This window comes from Saimiri boliviensis, chromosome 2 (genome assembly GCF_048565385.1).
Source record: "Saimiri boliviensis isolate mSaiBol1 chromosome 2, mSaiBol1.pri, whole genome shotgun sequence".
Taxonomy (NCBI): domain Eukaryota; kingdom Metazoa; phylum Chordata; class Mammalia; order Primates; family Cebidae; genus Saimiri; species Saimiri boliviensis.
The window spans coordinates 74,124,742-74,147,365 of NC_133450.1; the positions used below are offsets into that span (position 1 = coordinate 74,124,742).

General features: G+C 40.6%; 1 protein-coding gene across 1 annotated transcript in view; it reads right to left on the reverse strand.

Moving 5' to 3' along the window:
- Positions 1–1,377: 1,377 nt before the first annotated feature.
- The window catches only part of SETD3 (SET domain containing 3, actin N3(tau)-histidine methyltransferase), a 76,662-nt gene continuing 55,415 nt past the window's right edge, over positions 1,378–22,624 (reverse strand). The window contains exons 7-13 of the mRNA XM_003928842.4: positions 16,619–16,677; positions 15,695–15,809; positions 9,729–9,803; positions 8,401–8,567; positions 7,420–7,505; positions 3,455–3,615; positions 1,378–2,768 (exon numbers count right to left, since the gene is read on the reverse strand). Coding sequence (XP_003928891.2) covers positions 2,319–2,768; positions 3,455–3,615; positions 7,420–7,505; positions 8,401–8,567; positions 9,729–9,803; positions 15,695–15,809; positions 16,619–16,677 — 1,113 coding nt within the window. The 3' untranslated portion in view covers positions 1,378–2,318. The remainder of the gene's footprint in view (positions 2,769–3,454; positions 3,616–7,419; positions 7,506–8,400; positions 8,568–9,728; positions 9,804–15,694; positions 15,810–16,618; positions 16,678–22,624) is intronic.

Here is a 22,624-nt window from a genome sequence, read left to right on the forward strand (position 1 = left end):
TCTAGGGCAATCCTACCCAACTCAGGAAAGCGATGCTGTTCAATAGATACCGTCTTCTGACATCAGAACAGTTCTGTTCCTGTGGGTGCCATTTTTATGTCGTGCAGAGGCTGTGCTCAACTGGAAGCATACTTCATCTCTTTTTGATCCGATAACCTTAACAAACAAGTCTGTCAACGGAGACGTGACAGAAAAAACAGTTGCTACTAAATTTTTAAGCAGGGACTTCGGGCAATTTAGTACCATTCTTTCATTTCACAAGTAAATGAAGAAACTGGGTCCCAGGAACCGATGTCACAACATCCATTAAAGGTGGTGCTGGAATGGGAGTTTGGGAGCCCAACTCCAGCCTGGCACTATCCCAGCTCCACTGGAACTCGAACTTTGCCAGGAAATAGTTTGAAAACCAAGCTGTCTCATGATGCTATTTTTATGTTTGAACTGTGTATATGTTTTCAAAAAAAGATTTTTATTATTAGGTTTGAAAATTTTTAATCCTTTAAGAAGATAATTCTATGGACAAATTGGTCGTGAAAGTTCTAGAAGGCTCTGGGGCTTCTAGAGGAGAAAACTCAAGTACTACAATCCTACTGCCTTTTAGAAATTAGCATGTAAGCTTTACAGACTATTTAGTATTTTTGGTATCTCAGGTGTAAGGCTGATATGAGAGGTGGCAATCACATGCCTCCTCTTGGCACACATCAACAACCTAGGAAAGGTACAGGCATCAACACCAGGAAATGTCCCAGCCTCACGCAGAGATGAAGCTTGCCTCTAGAGCCCAGTGCAGCAGGCAAACTAACCTGCTCAGCGACCCAGGCAATGCCTTCAAGCCACCTCCACTGCCACTGGGAACCGGTTCGGCAATGCATCTGCAGAGCTATGTCTGCCCCAAGAGAAACTCCCAGAACATCCTTAAGGCGGCCTGTGTTGCAGCAGCATTTATCAAACCGCTGGGTAATTCACACGTTTTCAAAATCAGGAGTATACTCAGGATATCAGAGACAAAGTGAAAATTTGTGGTAACGAAAAACGGGTATCATTAACCTAAAAACTGGCGGCTTTCTGGAAACAGATCCCTCTTCCATCCCAAAGACACAGTCCCAATCTTTTACTTCCCCTAAATTCTAAGTATGCCCTTTCCTGTGTTTCTGCTGCCCTCATAGATGAGCAGGCTGATGAGGGGGCTCCTGCAGGCCTCTGGGCCCCATGGTGGGCTCTCTCCTCTGCCTCATTAGCACAGATTAGCACCCCGGATTAGCACAGCCCAGGGCATGAGGTTAAGGTTCAAACAACGCTTGGGCAGTAAGATGGTTTGTGTAAAAGTTAAACTCAAAGGGCCTGTCCCACTCCCAAAAAAAGGAATAGACAAAAATATTCATCATGTTTTTCTTTTAATAAGGGCTTTTACTCAAAAGTGTAGCTTTGAAAATCTCTAGCTTGTTGTGAAAACCAGAAAAGCCAGGGAGCTGCCTCACACTGCACACCACCACGTGAAGCTGTGGGCCGCTGTGTGTTTGCAAACTCTCCATTACCAAGGCTGGAATCAAATGCACCACTTTAAAATCAGAGCCAACATTTAAAATTAGGAGGATGATGCACGTCCTACTTTGATTCAAGGAGAAAGGACAAGTTCTTAGTACAGTAAAACAAAACACGAAAGTAAACAAATCTTTAGAAATCACTAGATATATATATATGTGTGTGTGTTTATATATTTTTTTATATAATTAGGATTATCATCAACATTTAAACTATTAAAAATAAGGTTGCCACCTTACCTTTTCTTTTGGTAATGGGGTGTTATTTTCTAAGGAGAAAAACCAAAGATTTTACCCAGACTCTAAAGTTTCCCAACTTCGATTCTGTTTTCTGCTGTGCAATTCCCCACCTTCATGCTGAATACCCAAGTCCTGCCACCAGCTCTGGCTGGCAGGAGGCAGGGCAAGCTTTCATTCTGGTCGTCAAGATGACAGGCCCACAAAAGCACAGCTGAGAGAGGAACTGAATTCTTCCCCAGGAAGAAAATACCTTTGCCCACAGTGGGTCTGCAAATCTCCCACAGGCACCTCTTCCCTGTTTCTTACTGCTGTTTGTTAACTTGTTTGTTTTGCCTAAAAGCAAGATGGCAATCTTAATCAAAAAGGGAAGCTAGATTTTTAAAATAACTTAAAAAAACCATTTTTATATAAAGCAGCAAAAACATTATCTTCCTCTCTGCAGAAAGAAATATGTTAACAGGGAGACACAGCGATGTGAACGGACCGTCCGTCAACTCCTGCTCCACTGGGTACCCCCGACCCAGCTTCACCTTGGTGCTACTCCTTCACCTCATCAGTGCTGTCTGAAGAAGACCCTTTGGCATCTTCAACTGCTCTTTTACTTTCTTCTGGATTGAGATTTTCATTTTCGGACCTGGTCCCATTAGGGATAGAGTTTTCACCGTTTACAAGCCCGTTTTCTGTGGCCTTTACTTTACTGATGGCCTCTCTGATGTTCAAGCCATCCTGCACTCCAGCCTCCTCCTCGAGATTTCTCAAGACCAGGGGGAGCCTCGAGTCCCCCATGCTGCTCTCCAACAGCCCAAGGTTACTCTCTTCATATTTGGGAAGCGGAGCCTTCTCCTCCATCTGCTGGCGGTAGTATTCCCGGTTGACAGCTGCACTCTTTACTGCTTTTTCCAAAATCTCTTTCTCACCTAAGCGCAATTTGATGGCCATTTTTGCACGAACAGAAAGATCCTGGTTTTTCAAGACGAATTTATCTTCCTAGAAAACAAAAAAGAGCAGAAATCTAAACCAGCAAAACTATAGAGACAGAAGGCACAACGGCTGTGGCTGTGGACATAAACTTTTCGGGGTGACGGGAGGTGCTGACACTTGACTGGGCAGGTAGTCACATGATGAGACACTCACATCCAAATGTACACTTCAGCAGTGTGCCTTTTATTGTATATAAATTACATCTCAATGAAACTGTTACAAAACAAGAAAGAAGAGGCTAAATCAAACAGTGCTACCACAGCTGCTGGGAACTTCACTGTCCGTCTTGGGAAGTGATGTCGCCCCAGGCCAGCACGTTGGCGAATGGCAGCAGAGAAGGAACAAATGAATGAGAAAGACGGATCTGAAGTTAGTGGCTCAGTAGTGAACTTAATAAGCAAAAATGAAAACTCATGTTTGTGAAATCATATGAATTACAAATTATAAAAAAGTATTAAATAATTTTTAAAATGTATCTTCTAATAATACCTAAATATGGCTTTTTTTTTTTTTTTGGTTAAGTGTAAACATGTTAAACAGAAAAACAGTAATATGTCGAATGGAAAATTTCAAATACACAATACTTTAATACTGTAAAGTATTACAGTTGTTTACAATTAACAAGCAATCTCTCATTAAATAAACATCTTTATAAAACAAAGCTCAAATCCTCATTTATTTAGTCTAATTACCTCAATAGTTGTTTTATATGTTTTTAAAAGAAGTGAAGCTCTATCTTCAAGAAATGTCCAAAGTTTGACCTCATTGTCCCAGCTAACAGGAAATTCAGAGTTCCCCAAGGTGAAGATTCTATCAATAGCATTGTCTCCCAGCAAGTGTTCTTTCAATTCTTCTACAAGAAATACAAATGGCAACCTGTTAGGCGGAAAACACAGCACTACTTCTCATTTTAACAAGCCATCCACCTTAGAAAACATCTTTTCCAACAACGTCATTTTCCCATAGTAAAAGCTGTCCCTATGCAATCGGCCAGGCCACTCCAAGACTCTCCAAAGTAGAGCAGAGCTGAGTTTTGCAGAGAAACACAGGTAAGGCCTTCTTCATTTGGAATCCAGATCAAGCCTTGGTAGCACTCTAGTTTTCACTTTTTCTATGAGGGACACTGAGACCCTTTAGATAGTTTCACAAGATACTTAAGATACTTTTTTAAGACAACCTACAGCCACGTACCCCTTTTTTTGACCCAAAAAAAAAAAAAATCCTTTTTGCTAGCCATGAGCTCAGTCACAACAATAGGGTCAAAAAAGACATCTAGGTGAACGATATAAACAGTGAAAGGAACAAGGGCCACAACAACCCCACCAGCCCGTAACTGTAAGTCTGACTGGCACTTATTCTAGCAGGTGACCTGACCAAGCTATTTAAGCCATTTTTGTAACAAGCCACAAACTGAAAGAAGTAAGAGCCTAAATCAAATAGTACTACCATAAGAAGCACCATAAAAATCCGAGTTAATGGGTCGGATACAGTGGCTCACGCCTGTAATCCCAGCACTTTGGGAGGTTAAGGTAGGTGCATCATTTGAGCCCAAGGAGTTTGAAACCAACCTGGGCAACATGGCAAAACCCCATCTCTACAGAAAATACAAAAATTAGCCAGATGTGGTGGCACATGCCTGCAGTCCCAGCTACTCAAGAGGCTGAGGTGGGTGGATGACTTGAACCCAGGAGGTAGAGGCTGCAGTAAGCTGTGATCACACTACTGCACTCCAGCCTGGGCAAGAGTGAGACCCTGCCTCAAAAAAAGAAACAAAATCTTAGTTAATGAAAAATATGCCCAGCTCTCTCACTTGTCAGGAATTTAAATAGGAATTACAAATAAACACAAGTGAACATCTCAATTATCTTCAAATATCTTTAAGAAGAGGAAAGAATTCAGCAATTGCTCTTGGCGTTTCATCTCCCGGCACATTATCTCCAAAACCAAAACATGCCGATCCTATTCATGCTCAAGAAATAGACCCATGCTTCTTATGTGATTAGGAGACAGTGTCTCTTTCAGAGCAAAATGCCCCACAGCTGTCACTATTTACCATTCAAACTGAAGAACTAAGGCTGCCAGCAAACCAAACTTTTATTAGTATTAGAGTCATTCAAAGATCCAGCAATTGTCCTGACGTGACAAAGTGTCTATGACTAGAGAGAAACTGCAGAGAATCAACAGACCTAAAAGGATTCAAGCAGTTTTAAGAAAACAGGTTATCTAATGTTCAAAAAAGAAGTTGATTCCATTGTATTCCTTAGTAAAGATCACGATAAAATTCAGCACTTTCAGTTCTGAGTCTTTATTTTATATTCTTTGTATACAAGGAAGTTCTGTTTTTTAAGCCTTCTAGTGGTTGAAGGTTCTTTTCAGCAGCCCCCCAATATGAAGGTTACTGTTTTCCTCCTTCACCTCCTTCCTCAACCGGCCCAAGCTGCGCTCTACAATGATGGAAGCTGCAGGCGTGCAGGAGAGCTTTCTCTCTGCTACTTTTTAAAAGTGAAACTGGACTCATTTCACATTCCTGGAGAAATAAAGCCTACAAAAAGGGGACTAAGACAAAATGTAGCATGTGGCCTGTCTGGAACACAGGAGCTGACTGGGAGCTTCTGCAGCAGGCAGAAGGGTGGGCAAGTTAACCCTGCACCTCATGCTGGCCCACCATGGCATGTGCTCACCCCGGACAGCACACAGCCCAGCGCCCTCCACCCTCCTCCCGGCTTCTGCTCAAGCTCATCCCTCTGCTAAGCCTCTTCAGTCATACCCCTTCTCTCCTGCTCTACCTTGCCCTTACTTACTTTAACTGAGCTCCAGGGTTTAACTCAAATGCCATTTTCTCCAGACCCCTAGAGCACTAAGACTTTCTTCCATGCACTGTGTTATCTGTGAACCAGCAGGAACAATGTGGGATGTCCTGTGCATGGGCTCTGGAGCTAACAGAGCTGGGTTCTAAGTCAGGGTCATTGCTTGCTGAGCAACCTTGGCCAAGTTACTTATCCTCTTTGGGTTTTTCCCGTTTTTTTTTTTTTTTTTTTAAGAAAGACAGTCTTGATCTGTTGACCAGGCTGGGATGCAGTGGCAAGATCATGGCTCACTGCAGCCTCTACCTCCCAAGCTCAAAAAGCCTCCTACCTCAGCGTTCCAAGTAGCTGGGACTACAGGCACGTGCTACCACGCCCAGCTAAGACTTATCCTCTTTGAACTGGAGTCTCTACATCAGTAAGATGGGAGCACTTATCAATCAAGGCTAACAGGATTAAAACTAAGCACGTACCACATTTAGCATCATACCTGGCACACAGTGAATGCTTCGCAAATTTTAGGAATATCATCACTATCATCTCTCTTAATTATAAATTCCTTGAGGATATGAATGCAGCATTCAACTTTGTATCCATATATATGCAAGAAAAGCTCACAGTTAACCCCTTAACTCAAGTTCATGAAATTGAATTGATGAATCATTACCAAAGTACAAATTTAAATCACCAAAAGCTCCCACTTGAATGACTGTAAATCTAGGTGACAGGGTTGCTTCTAAGGAACAATTACTGGATCTCACTTTGGGTTCTGCAGTTGGTGTGTGAAGTGCCTCTCTATGTTTTGGGACTATGTTTCTTCTGCCTCCAGTATGGAGTCAAGCCTGGACTTGTGCAGCACTGTGCCCTCGATACAGACATTAAGCCCAAAGCCAGTGACAGCTGGGCACAGCGGCTTCCTCTGCATGGACAACAGCTGCTTCCTCTGACCCGAAGAAGTGCTTGGGCAGCTTCCTCCCAGAACACTTCTGCATCTATTCACTCAGTCAAACACTCATTCACTCATTCCTGCTCAATCTGTTCTGCACAGGATTTAAGGTAGCTTACAACAGCAACAAACACACACACACACACACACACACACACACACACACACACACACATAGACACACACACACACTTAAAAATGAAACCTCAGGAACAGGAAATGTGTAAGATACATTTTAGGATGAAAAATAAAAACACAACCGCAAGAGGTCAAATCTCAGTATAGGAAACCCCAAATGATTTGTTTTAAGCAAATATAAAAGTAGATGCTCAATACATATACTTATTTAACTCTTTCTAGGCCTGAAATAAGAGGCTGTAGCCAGGAACATTTTGTGTTCTACATAGATTCTGTTTGTAATGTTATTTACTTTAACAGGATGCTTGGCATTAAAATGCTGGCAACTTCAGATTTAGAATGCAGTCTAGGTTAACAAATAAAGTCCTACGGTCCACATACGCCACAGCTGACTATACAACATCACAGCATCAACTGATCCTGAAGTGCTCGAAGTGAAAAAGACTAGTGCCCTATGAGTGAAATGAGGCTGTCAGGCTACACAGAATTTTAATATATTTAACCGATCCAAGATAATAAGTTTTCTTCTAATGTAGTTGAGAATTATTTACGTATTACAAATCAATACTGACAACACATCGAGGATTTAGTAGAACATTTCCAGGGTAAAACAAATCAATTTCTTCTTTCTCCAGTATTGCCATCTTACCTCTTCCCAAAAGCATTGTGGTTTTAATCCACTTTACCTTTAATCTGAATCCCTATGCTTTACACTTTCATGATTTAAAAAGAAAAAAGTCAACATCCCTTTTTTCCTGAAATGATTTACCTTCAGTCATGCAGAATACTCGGAGAAAAGCCAGAAGCTGAGCAGAGATGGGCGGCTCCGTAAAATGCAACGCAAAAACGCTGGAACTGATAAAAGCAGAAAGCAAGATCAGTCACCCTGCTGCGGTTACCCACTTGCTCCAAAGTGAAATCCCTTAAGTCTAGAACACGTGTGTTTGTCCCCGAGGAGAGCTGGCCTGGAATGGGTCATTCCAGCTTCTCATCTGAACTGTGAGTACAATTTTCAGCCCTTGCAAAAGGCCACAGGCTGGGGTTAACGGAAGTGAACAGGCAAAACTGGAGTCCATCTTCACCAGCTTTTCCTAGGGCCTAGCAGCTATAATCTCAGGTCGCACACAATACATTCAAAAAAATAAACATACATATGGTTTTTAAAAAATGTTACCAGTAATTCATGTTGAGTTCACACTTTAATCATTAGTCAAATATTGACAGGTTCAATAAAAAAAAGGTCTGGATAATCCATTTTCATTAAGAACGGTTCCTCCGTTCCCTGGAGAACTAAAAAATCATAATTCCTGTCTTCTTTATCATTTGATACCTCAAATGCAAGACAATCTTAAAGAATTTAACTGGAAATTCTTGAAATCACTGAGGATCATGACTTCATTACAGAAACTAATGGTGGCAAAGAATTAAATGAAACAAATTGATCCAGGTCATTAACCTTTTCAAGGTGAAAAGCATGAATGATACGAAAGTACTTATTTAACTTAATGAGGATTTCAGGCCATATCCCCCAGAACTGACTGTGAATGTGCCCAATGACACAATTATGTTTATCTGAAAACGCTGGTAAATCACCAAGCGTCACCAAGGCTTAAATTTGCTGTGCCACAGGGATAAAGGGATTAAGACAAACTACTGGAGAGAAGTTTTATTAACACACCAATTAAACACTATGCAACTGGAAATAGTTCAAGTACTGCAAGAAAGGGCCGACCAATGTTTTTCTACGTACGTGGGGATGCCGGCACGCGCCAAGACCTCAGCCTTCATGGCGTAGAGTCTGTCACTTTTACTTACTCCAAGCTTTATTTTCACTCTGTCATGTGAGTTATTGTCAAAGAAAAAACCACTGTGGATCACAAACTCTGCATTTGATCGAGTGCCATAAAAAATGTAAATCTGAGATGCAGTAAAGAAAAAAGAAAAGGGTGTTAAACAAACTTGGCATGCATTCCTAACACAGGGCAGGGCAAAGGCTTCCTGCTCATATATTTAATGCTACTTCACATTAATGACATGAAACACCTGAAAGTAATTATATACCTGTTTGGTACAGGTTGTGAGGATGAAGCTGTGCAATTTTCCCAACTTCCCAAACTGTCTGAGACCAAGCACCCACTTCCACCACCATGTGAAGCGGGGAGGCCAGGAGAAAGTACCCATCAAGGGCCTTACTAGTACTCAAAGGGTCCCAGGTGCCCTAGGGTCACCAAGCCTCTCTTATAATCCTCTTTTCCTTCCAAGGGACAGCAAGGCTGTTACTATAAGACTGCACTTTAAAATTCACCAAGTTCTTTCTCTTCTTTTAATACAGCAGAGTCTTTTCTGGAACTGTAAAGCAGTATCTGTCAGAAACTTATTTCTAGCTCCTGTGGCAATTAATCCTGCACCTAGCAGAAGGGTTTATAAACTCTTCTGAAGAAGGAACAGATGAGTACTTTGCTAGACAAGTATTTTCCATTTTGTCTCAACTGGAATGTCAATTACGGATGTGAGCTCTATGTTTCTTTTGCCTACTTGGGTGTAAAACCGGTAGAAAGTAGGAATTTATAGATACGTATTTTCAAATTCACCTAAAGGCTTTCCCTCCTCCTACCTAAATTACTAGATTAAAAAATCAAGCAATTAAAATGAAAGTATAAGACAACAGATTCCCTTGTTTTTACCCCTTAAATACTGTCTCTGATAAAGAAGGTTCTAATTAACAGAAAAAATAAAGGCAATGCAGTTTATGAAATTTAAAAAAATTTAAAAATTTAAAAATAGTGTCATAACACTTTATTTTCAGTTAGCAGTGCTACAAATATTGACAAATATTAAGCCAATTGTGCAAATAAGTGTGTTTAAATCTTTTTCTCTGTGCAAAGCACAACGAAAAGCACAATAAGTGAGTATGTATACTACAGGTTCAGGTCTCAAGATGTGTTCCAGAAAAAACAATCCTAAATGTGAGTTCCACATTTTTTTCCCCCTAAGATCCTTTTTAAGATTACCACCAGGACAGTGTTAACCCAGTGCCCACTGGCTGGCTCATATTCTGTAAAATGTCACGAGACCCACCTGCTCTCCAGCCTGAAAATCCTGCAGAGCCACACACTCACAGCGGTCATCTTCCAGGTTGTAACCAGTAGTGATCTAGCCCCGGGAGAAGGAAGGAAATGAAGGTGAGGCAAACACATGCGCATCTCAATCATGAGCTTATTTCTGACAGAGGATCAAAGGGATCCAAAGGTACTCAAAAGGGTGCACTGAATGCTTTGGAAAATGGGGCAAAGAACTGCTTGAGCACTGAGGCTAACTCTAGTTATACCAGAGATGATTACAGAAAATTACATACCTAAAATAAAGGAAGTAGGGTCAGAAAAAGAGACTGTACAGATTATCACTTGCTGGACTCAACAGAACATGATCACTTACTACAATGTAACTGCCTCTGGGACTCCCCAATGGCGGCAAGGCCAGTTAGCCCGCAGACCATGCCTCCCACAGGCGCACATAAGCCTCCTTTCTGTTCACTGATGATCTGCACTACTCTCATTCATTTGCAGGTATTATCTTTATCTAATGTTTGGCCATTAAGAAATCAAAGTGGGTTTTCCATTCGATAAAGAATCGGGGAAAAGAAATGCTCTATTTCTGAATTATGGATATATGCCCTGAATTAGAGAAATTAAAACTTCCCAGTATGCAAAGGCAAAATAAAATAACTGTTGTTTCTTATTCCCTCTTTCTGCTGAGAGAGATAATGTGAGCAGTTCTAAGTCCATAACAAATAGATATAGAAAATCCTCGATAACTATACGCCAAACATTCGTCTCCTTCTAAGCTCTCCCGTCTTAGTGAAGGTCGGCCCATGTCATGGTCTCAGCACGCAAGTTACATGGAAACCCTTGCGTCTCACCTGGTCAGCATTTCATCTTGTAAACACTGTTTGGATGACTTTCTTCCTCATTTCTCTACATGGCTACAGTCCTTATTCCTTCTCACCTACCTTGTTATTTGCAAAAACCTTACAAGTTTTGGAACCTAGTCTCAAAATCCAATACTGTCCTTCCTGAGTTGCTAATTATACGATGTCACCCTTCTATGTGAAATCTTCCTATGATTCTGCTCTGCCTTCAGAATAAACCCCAAGTTCCTGAGCACAGCTGAATAAGGAGGAGGCTCAAGTTTCCCTCCAGCTTCAGGAACTGCCACTCTGCTGTACCAGGCCCGTCCCAGTTCCCTCCTGCCTGATGCTACCTTTGACTCCTGTTGTACCCTGGAGACCTGGCTGAGGCCTAGCTTCTTGGGGGAAGCCCCTCCTCACCCTGCCCTCCTATGCACTCCCATAGTCCTTGCTCCCTCCAGCCCAAGTCACATAACTGTGCACCTGCCTCCCCATCAGTCAGGCGTGGAAGCTGGAGCCCCTTGTTGATCTCTGTGTCCAGAGTGCACAGCACACAGAACCTAAAACCTGAAGTGGCCTTTGGGAATATCCACATGATGCATGAACCCCCAGGGGAAAGGAAACGGTTCCCAACTTATATTAAAAGCTCCTTCTCAGAGTCCTGTCTTTTAAAGCAGCTGCCAATCTCTTAGGTTGTCTGTCGATGCTCACTGGTTACTTTTTGACCTACTCATTTTATCCTGGAGAATCAAAGATTCAAAGCAGGTACAAGTGTTCCTTCCTAATAAAGGCATCAACAGCTTGGATTCAAAAGATTACTTTTGAGTCTAGGGAATGGCATTTTGGGATAGAAGGACACATAACACCACTCTTTAAACCCAATATCCCAAGAATAAATATGGTTTATTAACCATATGTCTAAGAGCCCTTCACGTTTCTTATTTGCAAAGACCAATGAGAAATATGCAGCAATGAGAAATAAATGAAGCCAAGTATTCGAGAACATTTCACTTGCGGAGCATTTTAAACACCTCCACTGAATTAAAATCAACTCCATGAAGTTCCCGCCCAACATCAGATGTACTTTTCTGACTCCAAAACATCACCTTGACAACAAAGGGGAATGAGAAGTTGCCCATATCATGAATCCCAGGAAGGAGTCCAGGCACTCCCAGGGTGCTGATGGTACAGGCACACAGGGACCCGCCAGCAGCACAAACAGGAGGGAACTTAGAAGAATGAAGAGGAAATTTAGGAGAACGCCGAGAAAGGATTATGGGTGTCTAAGGGTATTTTACAGATATTGCCCACTCTCAGCAAATGTCAAGCTCGAATGGCTTGGCTTAATGTGCCCACAGCAGCCCTTACAAGCAAACAGGCTGGGTCCCTGTCCCAGTCTGCAGCCCTTTCTCAGTGAGGGTCAGAATGTTTGGAGGCTGAGTGTCTAATTTCTCCGAGTGGCACCGCCAAACATTTCCTCTAGGATGGAATCAAAAGTATGTCTGGGACTCGGAGGGCCAGGGCTAGTCCAGGGGCAACCTCCAGATGTCAAGCTAGGACAGGGTCCTCCCACCACCTCCTTGCCCAGCTCCTTGCCTTGCTTCCTGCCTCCCATCCTGCCAGCTAACATCCCTTCTACAAATACTGACTGCCATTCTATGCCAGGCCTTAAGCTAGACACTTGGAAATGGCATGAAAAGTCTCAGACCCCACCCATAGGGACCTCTAGTGGCAAAGAGACCCAGGAAGAAAAAAACAATTATAAAAAGCACGTGGAGCCTCAAGTGTGCCTGGGGGATGGAGTTTGTTGGCAATGCTGGAGGAAGAGCCCAGCAGGAAGGGGAAAATTCTCTTTTCTGTGTTTTTCAAATTTTCTTCAACAAATAGGTATCATGTTGATTTCATGGCCGGTGGGAGGGATAAAGTAATACAGGCTCGTTAAGTAAAATTTGAAAAATATTTTTTAAAAACAAAGAAAAAAAGATCACAATCGTTAACATTTTGGTTTCTTTCTTTCTGATCGTTTTTCCTACGCGTGGGGTTTTTACATTTATTTATTCACCTCTCATGAATTCATTTAAAAAAATACCAGGCACTGGGATATAGCGATGAACAAACAGATCCCCTAAAAATCACCCTGCCTTCGTGGATCTTCCATTCTAATGGGGGGTGGGGAGTGAACCAACAATATGTTTTTTAAAAGGCGGAAGCAGAGGATCTGGACACCAGAGGGAAACGCAGGAGGACAGGGCAAGAGGGCGGAGGGCTGGAGGCGTGGCCATTCTACACAGAGTGCTCCGGGCAGCCTCGCTGGAGGAGGTCTATGAGCCAGAGCCAGTCCCCCTAAGTGCCTAAGGAATGGGGGTCTCAGGCAGAGGCAACAGCAAGAATGAAGGAATCTGCTGGTGTCTGAAGAGCAGCAGGGAACCAGAGGTGAGTCAGATCTGTGTGCATAGAGGGTGTAGGGGGGACAGGTTGTGCGGAGAGACTTGTCTGCTATTTTAAAAATGGGCTTTTGAGGCTGTAAGACTCATCTAAATCTAAAGGTTTTAGATTTTTGTTCAATACACAAACAGAAGGTCCTTGAAAAAGAACTTCCCTCCGTTCTGCCTGAATTTCCAGTCGCCCTTTCATCCCACCCGGTAGAGTCGCATATTCAAATGCAAGCACCATTTTTCTAGCATACTCTCAGTATAACTCTCAGTATGGGAACTAACACAGCTGTCTATCAGTCACTTACAAGTATCCTTCTCCCATCACCTGAAAAACCCTCAAGAAAGGAAACCTGCTGCTTATGTCAAGTTTGAACAAATCATGCAAGATATAAAGATATGTTGTTTCTTATAGCTTAGTATCACACCTTATAATCCTTTCTACATTTATTTCTCTGAGTGGCTAGGAAATTAGTTCATATTCACCAGAATCTCTAGCCTAGGTGTTCATCAGCCTCTTCCGTTCTTCAGCATTTCCTTGCTGTCACTGGTTTGGAATTGCTGTTACAGACTTGATTCTTCTGTTCCTACTACCATCATCAGGTTTTTGGGATATTGTTAGAAGCAGACAGCGTTGCTGGGTTACAAATTCTACCTACTCCTTGAGTGATAGTCAGGGTAGACTGACAAGAAGATGATCGTCAGGATCGACTTACACAAAAAAAGAAAATCTCTTGTCTTAAAAGCCAAGCCTTAATTTCAAGACTTTATTTTTAAAAAGACAGTAACTATAATATGTATCATATACAACTTTGTAGTGTTAAAATACAATGTCTTAAATTCTACCCCAGTAAATTTCCCATGAAGTCTTATAATTACAATGGGAAACAGTTCAACAAGAGTGCAGAGTGAAGAATGTCAGGAATATAACCACTAGAAGACAAAGTACCAGCATCTCGAATAAACCTTCTACAGGTTAGCAAAATTTCTTCCAGGACTGTGGTAGGTTAAAAAGTATGTAAGTAGGATTAGGGAAAATACAGCATTGGTTGTCATCAATTGATTACTTTTATTTTGAGATAAACCTTTTTTTTTTTTTTAACATTTGATAGGAGAAAAGGAATTGTTTTATCCCATTAATGTGGAAGCAAAACAAAAATCAGTGTGCATATGTGTGTGCGGTGCCAATGGATGAAAGCTTTGCTAGGGATCACGGTGGCCGGTGGTGGCCTCGACAGCATCAGGTGGACCATGGGGCTGGGGGTAGGGCACTGCTCATCTTACTACAGAGGCTGTGTTAATTCTTTTTGTTTGTTTAGAGTAAAACCAAGCATTATTGCTTTAATTTTATTAAAAAGAACTCTAATAATCAATTAAGTTTGAGAACCAATGAGAGTTTGAGAACTAATTCAAAAAAAGAAAAAGGAAAATACTGCAGTCAGATATTAAAAGCTATTGGAAAAATTTTAAAATTGCAACCTTATGATCAGTTTAAAATACCTCTGAAGAAAAAAAACCAAAAAATGAAAAATTATATTCATTAATGAAAATAAGTTATAAAACATGCTACCATGTCTCAGTATTACAAATTAAGCATATCTAAATTAAGGCAAAAATGTAATTATAAAAATGGAACTATTCTTTCTTGCCACAATTTAAATACTTTTAAGATTCGAGAGCATACTTGTTAAGAGACCTTCCCAAATTAGCACTCTGATATTCTGTCTTCAGTGCCTGGCACACACTACGTGTGTTCTGGCCATTTTGGGGAATTCAACGTGAAATAATTATTTATGGCATTTCTTTATTCTATTTATAATACTGCTAATAACAAGGGAAGCTGACACTGAGAAAAGATGAACACAAAACCTAATCAAACCAGAATACTAGTATAATGTGTATTTCAAAATGATCTGAAATGTATCATATTTCTGCCTACTAACATCAGAAAATCTTTCTCAGATAACCCTCTCACAGAGCACGGAGTGCTGCACCTATGCTGCCGCCTGGAATCCGAAGAATGTGGAGAAACAGAGCCTGCCACCTCCACTTCCAGCTGTGGGAGACCATAATAATACAATTTCCTCCTCCCCAGGCTTCCCAGGTGTGATGATGCCAGCTGACTCCTGCATCCAAGGGTGAGGAGCCGAAGGCACCAGCCCCCTCCTCCCGCCCCGCAGCACCAGGGAAATCGAGTAACAAACACAGGTTCATAAACATGGCCAGGGATTCGCCAGCCCACCAGGGAAGGAACCACAAAGACTCACAAGTACAGAACTGGAAACAGAGAGTCAGCAAAGAAAATAGACACAAAAGGGAAAATGAGAAATAGATTTTTTCCCCAATAAGTGAGCATTTCAAAGAGAAAAAGATAAAGGAAATTTTGGTTTAGTCTGTGGTACAATAAGATAAAAAAATGAATGTTTAGGCTGAAATTATGGCTTAGCAAATACATGTAGTTCACTGTGGCTTTTAAAAATGGTGTAAGATTCAAGCTCCCAGTTTTCAGTATTAGTTAATGCAGTAAAAGAAAAATAGCAGGTTCTATTTGTGGGCAGTGGGGAGGAGAGGCTGGTTTGGTTTTGTTTGTTCCTTCAGGAGGAAGGCAGCAGGGGAGAGTATGATGGGTGGGTGGAATACCCCCTCCAAAGCTTAGCAAAAACAGCCTCCCAGATTCAACACAACACAGGGGAAGAGATTGTTACCAGGCCGTTGGTGTGGTTACACATGTCCCATAAAGGAATCAGAGCCAGGGTCACCCGGGAACCGTCCTCGGTGGGAATTTGGTTTTGCCTCGTCATAACAGAAGAGACTGCCCACCTATAACAAGACGAATGGTGATTTAAGGTTGGAACACTTAAAAGTCAATTGCAATAAGAAATAACATAACCAAAAATGTAGGTCTGACCTCTCACAAACGTTCAAAGTCTTTTCCTAAGTAACAAAGGTAACGTTTGGCCTTCCTCATCATTTAAAAGCAAACCTAGGGTTTTAAAAAGAGCCAGGGAAAATGCAGGAGTGAGTGCTTAAGGAGACTGTTCCCAAGAGGAAGAGCCGGAGGAGGGCTCGGGGCAGGGCTCAGGCCCCTTCTTGGGTCTTTAGGACTCACAAAACCCCCTTCCCAATACCCCCAACCCAAGCCTCTTTGGCCCAAGTGCTGACTCTGCACCTATTTTAAGCCTCATCGAAAAGCAAACCACAAAACTCCTTTCTGATCAGAAATCCTCTAAGACTTATATGAAATGAAAAATGTGACTTTTTTTTATTACACCGTGCAGTGAATTAAATCTCTCCGTTCAAAAAAAGTCTGCATTTTACACTAACATAGTATTCTTTAAAATAGGAAAAAAAAAATCCATAGGACCACCCAACACTAATGTTAATATCAAGTGGCACTTGGCTACCTAGGCTAATCCCCTGCTACGACAGGTTAATGGCAATTTCTACGTGGCTATTAAAATGCCGATACTTATCCAGGCTGTTCATTATAACTTCTGAAAACCGATCTCTGTTTTGATGCTTTCATGGTCACAGCAGGTCACTTCGCACTGAAGCCTTCCCTCCCTTCCAGGATCCCACTTCACTGAGAAACCACCCCCAACACAGGCACACACACAGCCCACACCAACCTGTAGTCCTCGTAAGTGAAAGAATCCTTCAAGGGCAGTTTGTTGGCATGAGGATGGGTCTGAGAATTAGAAGTTTCAGAAAGCAGAGGTGAAAAGAGAAAAAGGGAAAACAGAAATCAGTCAGCAGAATTTCATTATTTAGCTGCCTAACAGATCCTAACAAGAGCCAAATGAAGCAGGCGGCGTCCAGCCGCGCTACGGAGGGATCATCGCGCTGTTATGCTCTCATACATCACTGTCAACTTAATTTGTTGTGCCCAGCAGCCGCCATAAATCTGCTTCTTCGTATTTCGATACTAGCACCCACAGACACCGCGCAAAACACAATTTAAGGTGGACCGACTTTACAAAAGGCAGGCACACCCACAAGATGAGCACTGGATCTAAGCAGAAACGCGAAGCTGCCCAAGCCAGGTCCATCCTGGCCCTGCTCTGCACCTCATGCCATGATGTACTGCACAGGCCTTCTGAGAGGATTCAAACCCCATGTCAACAAAAGGAACAATTAAAGGCACTCTAATCAGTTGAAAGCTCTTTCATTTCTCTCTGACTTAAGTCATTTGATGGGAATCAACTTGTTTGTACATGAATCATATACACAGCAAATGCAGATCAATCATGGAAAATCAAGAAAAATACAGGTCTATATTATAAAATAAACTTCACAAACACATAGGATAACAAAACAGATCCACATGTTTAAATTTTACTTTTTTTCCTGGACAAAAGAAAATTTGGTAAAAATATCTAAAACTTCACACTAATAAGAAAATTATATACATTTCGTATTCTCTCTTCACCATGTCCCCCCGCCGCCTCGTAGACCTTTCAAGCACTTAAAAACTTTGTCTCAATTAAGAAATTAAAAGCTGTAACAGCATAATTTTAATCTTCAGTTTCAATTACAGTCTGATAGACAGATTGCAGTAAGTGATCAAATGAACAAATGGTTATTTCTGAGACACAAATGAAATCCTGCTGAAGCAGGGTCTCCACATCACTGTTAATGCACGAAGCTCCGTGTAGCCTGCAGTCTTCACTCCGGACGCACTGGCATCACAAGTGCACTGTAATTTATCATCGCTCACTGTAAATGTACTCCCTGGCACCCTATGCAGGACAGTAGGGGATGAGGTAAAAGTGCCTCAAACCGTAAATCAATTAGAAAACAAAAGCTCGTGCTCAGTGCGCAATTTTAGGCAAATTATGTATTACAAAAGCCTGCCAATTGGGTGTTAGCTCCCAGGTGTCCGGCTCTCCCCTCCAGTCTATTAGCCCAGTTTTAACCCTTTGGAAGAAATGTTGAAATATAAAAATATATTCACATGATTTTTAAAACATGTTCTGTGATAACAAAAATGAAATTAATGCAGGCATATTGTAAGTCACCATATAAAATAACATGTTGTCCAGGGGCATCTTCTAGCTGATACAAGAAAATGGGGAAATCCTATGTGGGGTGTGGAGGATCATCAACATGGTGAAGACAGGTGAGAATCCCACAGGACTGAAGCTTCTCACTCCCTTTTCTTTCTAACAGATGAAATGCAAGGTTATGTTCTAACAGCCCTAAAAATATTTTCCATTTAGTTATTAAACTTAACCAATTCAGTGTTCAGGTCTTTGCTTACTAAAATGCAAACTGGCACGTAAGGACTACCCTTCCCCCCAAAAACTAACTTGATCACAAGAAATAGCACAAAAAAAAACTTCAAAAGCATAATGAAAAGGAATTCTATTGCTAAAATTTCCTTTCACTTACAATAAAATGAAACTTTGCATCACCAGATCAATTGGGGACTTTGCACATCCTGCCTGTTTTCATATTCTAGGAAGTGGGAAAGTGTTGTTTTTGTTATTTTTACACATTTTAATTCATTTAAACTGTAGAATCAAACTGTGGAAAGTTAGTAAGTTCCAATGCTAAATCTCTAGGTCTAAAAATCTGAAACCCCCACCAAGAAGTCTGACTTATTAAACAGTAGAAAAGATGACAATTCAAAACTGGAATGCTGAATCTAAAAATAACCTGAAGTGTCTTGTAACTCTCAAATATATGTCTTTAAGTAGCTTTGGACCCTACACAACTATCCAAACATAGGTGATCTCAGTCAAGAGATGGACAATTAACTGTTCAAAATGTTTCTCTTACTACTATTCATACACATTTCTTACCCGACATATAAGTCCATGCTCACAGTCCTGATGAAATTATTTAAAAAAAAAAAACTCAAGAAAAAAAAGTATCAATGCATTCTTCAAAATTAACTTCGGCAGCACTAATTTTGAAGATCATTTTGGCTGCGTAGTTACATAATATTTGCAGAATCTGTTAGAAATAGTTGTTCTTACCTTCTTAAGAAATAGGGTGTACCCACTGTACATAATTCTGGTTTTAAAAAAAAAAATTTCCACCACTGACACATGCACCTAACAGTGACACTGAAGCAAAATGTGACACTAAGGGAAAAAGGAAATCACTTTCCCTCCACAGAGCTCTCACTACTGTGACACTACCGCCACCTACTGGCATCTTGAGAGAGTAGGTTACAGTCGCGGAGTTCTTGATCTTCCCAGGGCAAGGCCTAAAGCAACTTACTGTAAACCAAAACTGGGCTTAGCAAAAACAGCTACTACTTCAGCTTTACTCAAGTAAAATTTAGTTTATTTAAAAAAAACCTCGACTACCTCTAAAAACTATGTAACAGTTTTATAAGAATGTTGAGACATTCAAATATCAAAAACATTCATATGTAAAAAAAAATTTAATTTTGAAAATAAATGGTTTTACTTATTCTGAAGAAATGAACAAGGATTAAGACAAATGTCTATTCCAAACAATCTTCATTTAAGCTCTAAACGATTGTATTTAAAAAAATACCAAACCTTTTCCCTGTTGAAGACCAAGTTAAAACACATCTGCCAAAAAATTACTAATCTGAAGTTACTGGAAAGCTCCTAAATATCCTTAGATGAAATCTTTAAGCTCATACGTTATGCAGAGAATAACTGAACGTTCCTCACTTAGTGAAACAAAGTGGTGCTTATAAAGGTTTTATTGGTTGCGATAGCCTTTTCAATAGAAGACATTCCTAGCCTGCACTTTAGAAATAAAAACGTAGAATTAAAACAGAAAACGTTCTCTCTGCAGCCAAATTGGTTTTAGCTTCCAAACCAACTGTTAACTAGATTCCAAGACACAGACATGGGATGGGTGAGGAGGGTCGCTGAGAAGCTTCTACCTGCCACTGTCAGAGGACAGTGAGAGGGCCTCTCAGGCACGGGGCCCAGCAGGAGCAGGTAATGGGGTCTCTGAAGTGCTAACATCCCTCAGCCCACACCTCCCAATAAATACAGGCAGAGAAACTAGCCATGGATTTTCTCCAGATTTTTGAAGTGATTATTTTTACTTCCTTGAGCACAATAAATCTATGAAAATGGAGAAATGAACAATTGTCGTGGCTCATAATCAGACCTGAAGCACTATGGGGGGAGGCAACCCACGGAAGCGCTCTTCCCTTACCACTTCCAGCCAAAGGAGGCATTCCATGCGAGACACAGTAATATTGTACCTAGTACAAAATAATCACTATGTTTGGGAAAGATTAATATCTAAAATTGTTTATTCGGCTTCAATAAAAAGAAGCAATATTGCTAAATATGTAAGTATGACATTTTGAAGAATTTACCATATTGCATGGGCCTGGTAGCTATGCTTAAGGAAATTAAAAACCACTATAGTCAGCATATTTGATCCTTATTAAAGTTCTATCTCGAACTATCACTCACATAAAACAAAAATAAACCAAGAAGAAATTTAAATAAAACCTATGGATTATAAGTGTTTGAAGACGAAAAAATGAACAATATTCTGGCTTTAAAAAATTGATTTAGCATGCAGCTTCTCTTTATAGTCCCTTGATAAAAATGAAATCTCCCTAACAAACACTTAATAAAACCTGTCAATATCTCTGGAAAGAAAAATGACACAAATGCATTAAGTATTAAATACCCTTGGAAAAAGTCACATATTCCATGAATTTTTGATGTACTATCTTGACATTAATGTAAAACCTTGATATTTATAATTGACAGATATTTAATAAAGTATAAAAGAAGATGGCTGCCGCACGGCATGCAAATGTTGCAGGGTGATCAGAAATGAGAGATACAGGCAAGCACTTCAACTAAACAAACAGTTCATATGTGCTACACAAATCAGCTGCAGTCTTATTTTAAGCTCATACAACAAACCTTTGTGAAGAACCAAAATAAGCAGAATTCATGATTATGTGAATCCCTAATTCAGAAACATCTAGTCCGTGAAACAGCTTTGAAACATTAACAGCTCTGCACAGGAACAAAATACACTTGAGTTAAGGGGGGTTTTTTCCATGTGTTTTAAACATTTAACAATAAGCATTTTTACAAATAAAATAAAGGTAAGTATTTCCATAAAACATGAAGAGGTATTTCAGAAAACAATTCTCAAAAGACCATATTTAACCTAAAGATTGATTCAAAATGCTCTGAAGAAAAAAAAAAAAGATCAGAACACACAAGTGGACTCTAAAACACAAACATTTCTTAAAATCAGATATTTACTTTTCTAAAGAATATTCTTCTCTACCTAGATTCATTTTTATTTAAAGAAAAACAAGTTAAATATATTAAATAATTCTCTTCAATGAGGCATTTAAGTATACAAAAAGGAAAGCTGCTCATAAAAATGACTCTTCTAAATACTGTATGTTAAAGAATTTACATCCTGCCATAATGCATAATTACTAATTTCAAATATATTTATGGTAGAGTTCAGCGACTCTGCCCTATTTGATGACTCTGTAGTATCAGGAATGACAAAATATAATTGAGAAGTTGTATCTAGCTTGTTCTGATAGAAAAAAAAAAAAAAACCCTAATATCATGCAATTAAATTTTTCTGACTAACATCCAGCTGGATCATGTTTTGCTTTATTTCTTAAGTATACATTAAAAGCGATAGTCAGGGGCTAATTAGCCAGCAACAGACACACCTAACTCCAGTGATGGTTTCATTTTCCTTCCTTCTGCAAGAAGGAGATCAGTCACAAACTCTGGCATTTGACCTTCTGGGGTGGATGCAATTTTTAAGTTTCAGAAACATGACCCTATCTCACATAACCAAGAGACCTCTGGTCTGACAAATTCCTGGGCTGGAAAGCCTGTGGCATCTTCCCTAGGACCACTGAGGATCCATGGCCTTGGCAAATGCCATGTACTTTGTAAAAACTGAGGAGGGGGAGGCCGAGGCGGGTGGATCACGAGGTTAAGAGATCGAGACCATCCTGGTCAACACGGTGAAACCCCATCTCTACTAAAAATACAAAAAATTAGCTGGGCATGGTGGCTCGTGCCTGTAATCCCAGCTACTCAGGAGGCTGAGGCAGCAGAATTGCCTGAACCCGGGAGGCGGAGATTGCGGTGAGCCGAGATCGTGCCATTGCACTCCAGCCTGGGTAACAAGAGCGAAACTCCGTCTCAAAAAAAAAAAAAAACAAAAAAAAAACTGAGGAGGAAGAGGAGATGCAAAAGGCAGCTCCATGGGCCCATCCTATAGGCCTAGAGAGACCACCCGCTTCCTCTTCAAAGCAATACTGCACCAATCAGAGGGAGAATGGGACCAGAGCGAGAGTTAGAAGAAAAGAGGGATGCAGAATGAGGAGAAATGGGAGAAGAGAAACAAAAAGAAGAAAGCTGAATATTGGAAAGATAGAAAAGATGGCAGGTAGGAGAAAATTTTTCACTAAATGCCTCGAGATTTCCCCTCTCTACCCCTAGATGAAGACTGATAAGGAGCAGCATGCAAGACAGCAAGTTTCTAGGAGGCTGATCAACCCGCCTGCCAGTATTTTATTTTCTAAGTGGCCATAATACAGTTTAACAGAATGACAAATTGCAAAATCTCTTGAATCAAAATTTTGTTTTGATGACCATAAATCAGAATCAAAACATGGTTCATATATT